The 6770-nt window shown below is 35.9% G+C and overlaps 1 protein-coding gene across 2 annotated transcripts in view; it reads left to right on the top strand.

The window, feature by feature from the left end:
• The window catches only part of SCFD2 (sec1 family domain containing 2), a 517708-nt gene that overhangs the window by 72098 nt on the left and 438840 nt on the right, over positions 1-6770 (top strand). For both annotated transcript variants that reach the window (XM_011958750.1, XM_011958752.1), the window contains exon 3: positions 6009-6136. In XM_011958750.1, the coding sequence (XP_011814140.1) occupies positions 6009-6136 (128 nt within the window). The remainder of the gene's footprint in view (positions 1-6008; positions 6137-6770) is intronic.

Below are 6770 nucleotides of genomic sequence, written 5' to 3'. Positions count from 1 at the left end.
CAGGAGTTTGAGACCAGCCTGGCTAACATGGTGAAACCCCATCTCTACTAAAAATACAAAAATTAACCAGGCGAGGTGATGTGTGTCTGTAATCCCAGCTACCCAGGAGGCTAAGGCAGGAGAATCACTGGAACCCGGAAGGTGGAGGCTGCAGTGAGATGAGATCATGCCACTGCACTTAAGCCTGGGTGACAGAGCTCCGTCTCAAAAAAAGAAGAAAAAAAAGAAAAAAAAAAGTAAAGGCTTTCCCCTTCTTTCTTTCCCAAGGACATGTTGTACATAGAGTTAGAGCTAGATTGGAAATAATACCTGTAAGGCAATTTAGACTAGTTTTTTGCCTTTTCAGTTATATGAATGATATATATGTAGAATGATTAAAATTTATCAAAGTCTTCTTGGAGGGAAACATTTAAGGAAAAAGGCTGAATAAAAGTGGAAAATTAGCACTGTGTAGCCAAGTGACTGTCAATGGCTGATGGTGACCCACAAGGGGAATAGTATGATATTGCTTACAACAAAAGTGTGCAGAATTCTTAGAGCTTTACCTGCTTTAGGAATTAATGTGGATCTACTTTACTCTTCACTCCATTCCATCCTGTCCTTTATGGGACCCATGTGTGAACTTAAAAGATATTATGGATTCAAAAAGAAAACCAACATGAAAAGTGAAAAACAATTGACATTCTGCATAATTGATTCTCTTTGATGATTTGCATAATATAAACATGGCATGGTATAAGTATTAAGATTACCGGGTTTAGAAGCCATTTGCCTCAGTTGTGATTTTGCCATTTACAGATTGAGGGTACGTAAATCAGTCAGTTGCCTCTCTGAGGCTCTTTAATTGGATTTAAGAAGCCTCAGATAATAGTTTACCTAAGGAGGTGAGGACCGAATGAGATATAAGAAGTTTTGTAAATTCTGAATTGCTTTTGAAATAGAATGGAGTGATGGCATTTGAAACTATATTTAACATTATATTTTATTTACCTTTCAAAAATTTTCCTCAATTTGTCCATCAGGAAAAAAAAAAAAAAACTATTTTAGGGTGGGCCTGATTATTAAAAAGATGTTGACCAGCTGTTCCTGAACTTAAGACAAAAGATTAAGCTAGATGAATGAGATTTATAGTAGAACACAAAGGGTTTAGGTATAAATAGAGTCTAATCACAGTTTTGATTTGTTTGAAGCTGTAGTGTTTTTCTCAGGAATATTATAAATTTTTCTTTAGGTGCTTTTAAAAACTAAAAATAGATTTTTCATCTGTCTGTATTGGGTTAGGTAGAGTCCTGCTGAGGATATAAAGATGATTAATATTACCTCTAATGTTTGCTTCTGACCCAAGAGTTGTATAACCATTTAATAAGCCAGTCTGGAAATAGAATAGAGAATCTGAACTCCTTGTAAAAGTAATAATTGTAGCTTTAAAAGGTCCTACGGAAATTTACAATAATTAAATTGAAGAGATAAGCTGAAACAAAAATCGTTGCTTAAAAATCTTTGTAAGAAAAACACTAACTTCCTATAGCTGTCAGTTTTGAAGCAAGCTATAGTAAACTTCTTAATTTTATTCCTGAAAAATAAAAATTCTTTATATCAACTTGTCATCTACAGGAGATTGCTTGAGTTGGAGTTTTCAGTGTGTATGAATTCTACATTATTGTTGACCTTTTCATATTAGAAAATGAAGCTGCTGACAGTGATTGTACATATATGTACACAAGTTGGGGGGAAGACTACTGCAGTTATACAAAAGGCTTCCTTCTATATCTTACAAGAAAATTCTGCCCTTTAATTTTTCTTTATTATTGCTGCTACTGCTGCTACTACTGCTGTAGTGCTTATGTGCCAGGATTTGCTCTAGGTGATTTACATGTATTAGCCCATTTGATTCATATAACAGCTTACTGAATATGTACTATTACCGTCCCCCTTTAAGAGAGGAGAAAACATGTACAGAGAGAAGAAGTCCTTTTAGGGACATAGAGCTAGTAAGTGGCTAAATGGCACCTTGTATTGTTTAGTCCAGAACCTATGCCCCTGCCACTCTGCAGTCTTGCCTACTACTAATCTACCACATTGGCCGTTGTATATAGTCCTCTCTGTATTGCTTATTTCCCCAGTAGGAAAACAGAAAGTTTTACACAGTTGGAGATGATAAAGAATTACATACAATCTGCTATTGCAATTACAGTGTGGATTTCAATTAACTTTTCTTGACATAAAATTTAATATCAGGAATTGATTTCATGTGAAAATTCAGTTATATGAAATATTGCCTATTGGATCAACTTTTATGAGCATATTAGAGAAAGGCAGTGACTTAACTCCGATGCTCAACTCAGATGCTGATATAGGTGTACATGTGTGAATTACCACATTGCAGTAATAGAATGACTTGGTGAAGAAGTGGGTGCAGGAGATAAAAGAGATACCAGTAAGTATGACTTTGACCTTCTTCAGTGCCAATTATTCAGAGAACCTTATTTAACTTGTAAATGTTCCCTTGATAAACTTAAAATGACCATGTGTAATGTGAAGTTAGTATTATGTGTTTAGAAAACTCATTAGGACAGGAAGTAGGCATTAAGAACTCTCACACTTATGTAGACATTCAGATTTTTTTTTTTTTTTTTTGAGATAGAGTCTTGTTCTGTTGCCCGAGCTGGAGTGCAGTGACGTGATCTTGAGTCACTGCAACCTCCACTTCCTGGGTTCAAACAGTTCTACTGCCTCAACCTCCTGAGTAGCTGGGATTACAGGCAAACACCACCACACCCAGTTAATTTTTGAATTTTATTAGGGGCGAGGTTTTTCCATGTTGGTCAGGCTGGTTTTGAACTCCTGACTTTGTGATCTGCCTGCCTTGGCCTCTCAAAGTGCTGGAATTACAGGTGTGAGCCACCATGCCCAGCCCAGAATTGTTTATTGGCAAAACAATTTTCAAGAAATCATGACCTGAGTATGCATCACTGTTAGAGATCATGGAAACTATGTATTTTTTCTAAAATGTTTTAATAGACAAGAGCCAGATGGTGACAAGTGACTTTAGTACATCTGTACTAATCAAAATTGTATGAATAAGCATACTCAGTGTAATTAAGTAAGTGAATTCATCCAATATATCACAAACTCTTGAACATAGTGAATTAAAGACCATGGATATAAGACAATACCACTTATAACAACAGTAATACTAGTAACAACTACAACCACCACCACACAGCTTACATTTATTGTGAATCAGGAAAGTGCTTTAAATGAATTATTTTATTTAATCCTACAACAACCCTGTGAATTCACTATTATAACTCCCAACCCCACAGATAACAAAAAGAGAGCATTAATTATGTGCATAGTTACACAATTAAGAAGTATCATTTATTCAGTATTTACTGAGTATACCCACCAGAGATCTGTACTGTTCTAGGTAGTGAAGAATTAAAAATGAGTAAAACAAAGTCCCTGCCTTCATAGAAGGACCCCACCTTTTATGAGGGAGACAGACAACAAACAAATAAACATGGAAACATAATAAGTCAGCTGGTAATTAGAATTATGTAGAACAGTAAAGCCCAGTAAGTAGACAAGAGAGTGCTAGCATAAGGTACTGTGACAGGCGTTGTCACTTTTTTATGCAGGGCAGTAAGGGGAGACCTCTCTGATGAGGTGACATTTTAGCAGATACCTGGAGGGAGAGAGATATTTGTAGGAAGAGTGTTCCTGTGCTTGGAATACAGGAGAAGAATGGTCTAGGAGGCCATGTATTTGGAGTGGGTGAGGAGGAGCATGGTTGGAGTTTGAACCCAGATTTATCTGACTTCAGAGTCCATAAACCACTACACCAATCTGATAGGGCAACCACAACATTACCTAACCTGCTGTGATCTTAGAGACATATTAGCCAGATACATATTCTCATGGAAAAGAGGAGGGTGGTGACATTCTACTCTGAAAGTTCTGGGTTGCATTGAGGCTATGTGAGAAATCCCTGTGGTTTGTGGAGGGGTGTTTTTGAGACTAAAAGCAGAGAACAATTATGAAGCCTAAGTTTGGGAAACTGGGATTGTAGCTCCCATGCTCAGAATTCTTCCATGGTTCTTCAATTGCCTGCAGAGCTTTAGAGAAATTAAATAACTTTCTGAAAGCCTCATAGCAAACAGACCTGCTTTTGAATTATGATAAAGACTATATTTATAACTGCTGAGTTATGCTGTTCTTCTCAAAGTGTGAAATCAATCACATGCTCCTTGGCTTCCTGTCACCTACATATCAAAGTTGACCTGACTTGGCAAGGAATGCAGAACCCCCAGAGTGTGACTGCACCTTCTTTTATGCCCTCCTCCCACTGCCCCCTCCCCATGCACCTTGGCATGCAACAGAACGGTGCTCCTCAGGGTCATGTTCCTAGGATTTTTTGCATTCTGAAATGTCCTTCTTTCTCTTATTTTGTAACCAAGATTTTATATCTTTCTTGAAGCCTTTTTTTTTTTTTTTTTTTTTTGCCATTTTCCTTCCCAGATTGAGTTTTGACTTCTTCCCAGGCTGGTTTTAGAGCTTATATATCTTTGTACTTGCTCATCATTTCCAGTAGAAATCATTCCTTCAGTCCCTATCCTCTCAGCTAGGATTACACTTGCCTAAAAACCTATGCAAGCATTGACCATGGATTTTATTACCATACTTTTAAAGTAATTTCTTTGCTTTTGTATCTGCCTTGTCTTCTAAACTATGCCATTCAAAGCTTTTTAAAAATCTATATCCCAACCAAATATAGGGCCTGGCATGTAGTTTACCTGCTTACTTAAATTAAACTTAAGAATATTAGATGCAGAGTTATAATGATGACAGATTGGATCAGATTAAAACAAGTGGAGTATATTGAGCAGTAATATTAGTTCATTATGGAAAAAATAGATGATAATAAAAACTATTCAATGAAAGATTATAATGTGTCAGGCATTAAACTCAGTGTAAAAATATTCTATTATTCACGATCAAATTCACACTTTGAAGATATGTCTTATTAGGTATAACTTTAAAACAATTAAAATCGTAATAAATATAACTGTAAAACTAAATTAAAATCTTAATAGATATAACTTTAAAACTAAATTAAAATGTATTTATTTTTTAACTATTACTAAGTGAATAGTAGGAGAGTAAGTGAGGCTTTGATTGGAGGAAAAAGTCTTTAGAAAGGGACAGAAGTCATCCTTGTTTCTTTGTATTCAGTTTTTAAAACATTACTACAAATGTGTATACTTGGCTACATGGCAGAGATCTTCCGGAAAGAACACTGCCCTCATTTATAATTTGGACATAGCATGTTGGGTGAGACAGAGGGCTATTGGGGAAGTGAGCCCAGATGAGACCTTGCATATAATGCAGTGCTTCGTGCTGTTATCAACAGTTAATTGTAAAGGTTTTAGTAAGTACCATCCTTCCAACCTAAGGCCCAAAGTGGGATACTTCAGTCCATGGTTACTTAGTATAATTCCTGATTTTCATTTAGTAGGAAGTCTACTAATTAGGAAGTCTATTGAGTAATTTTTGAATGAAATGCTATTGCGGATTGCTTTGTTTCTCAGACAGGTTTTTAATCTCGAATTGATATAGTGCTTATAATCACTGATTAATCATTTTGAGACATGCATTTAATTTTGGCTTATATAACATTTATGTTACTCTAGTGATGTTGAGTTGCATTCTGAAAGATTTAAGTGCAAAATCTTTAAAAAAAATTTATCCATAGTTTTCCCACACTTCTCATCACACAGTACAGGTTTTCTTCCCTTTATTCACTTGATTTTATTGTTTCCTTAATTTCTCAATATTTTCTGCCAATTATGTGAATTAGGCATGCTTTAATCCTAATACTTAGAGTCTATCAGTAGGAAAGACTACATTAATGCTCAAAAATATATTTAAAAAAGTATTTTGCTCTCAATCCTTTCCAGTATCCAGTAGAAATTTAATCTGAAGCTCTTTTTGTGGTTTTCCTTCAGTGACACCACAGCCAAAGCCCTGTGGGAAGCTTTACTCAACACTAAGCACAAAGAGGCAGTGATGGAGGTTCGGAGACATCTAGTGGAAGCGGCAAGCAGAGAAAACCTGCCAATCAAGATGAGTATGGGTAAGCCTAAACCTAGGACACAGGCAGCCTCTGGGGAAGCTTATTTAAACCTGCTCTGAATTGTGGGCCAACCTAGACAACACAGAATCTAGGTTAAAGTAGTAACGACTTTTGTATACTGTTGAAAGAATAAGGAGGGAATATGTGCACACTGCCCTTGGGCTCAACAATGACCACTTTTCTTAGATTCAGCTTTGGGAACTCCAGGAGAGTTTTTACTTACAAAGATTAATTATTTTAGTTTCTTATTCATCTGTTCTAGAACTATCAAAATTGCTCTGGACTACCTCTCCTTAATTCTATTCTACCCCTACTCCCTTTTTTCCCCATTCTTCCCCTATTCCCCTACTTATGGTGGGTAAAAGTTCTCTTATTACTTTTGAATTAGTGAATGAAATGGTACTGAGAAGACAATTGAGCAGACAGACATGGTCTGGCCTAGTCCCTCACCCTTGGAGTGCTAATTGTCAAGTCACATCAGTGTTATTTCTTCTTCACCAGGGATTACATACCTAACTTTTCTATTTCTCACTTTTTTTCACATCCACCTTTGTCTTTGGTATTAGATGAATATGATTGCAGTGGAATTTAAGTTTTTATTTTTTTATTTTTTTATTTTTTTATTTTTTATTTA

Source organism: Colobus angolensis, unplaced genomic scaffold (assembly GCF_000951035.1).
Source record: "Colobus angolensis palliatus isolate OR3802 unplaced genomic scaffold, Cang.pa_1.0 Scaffold473, whole genome shotgun sequence".
NCBI classification, from domain to species: Eukaryota; Metazoa; Chordata; class Mammalia; order Primates; family Cercopithecidae; genus Colobus; species Colobus angolensis.
This window is presented reverse-complemented; position numbering and strand designations above follow the sequence as displayed.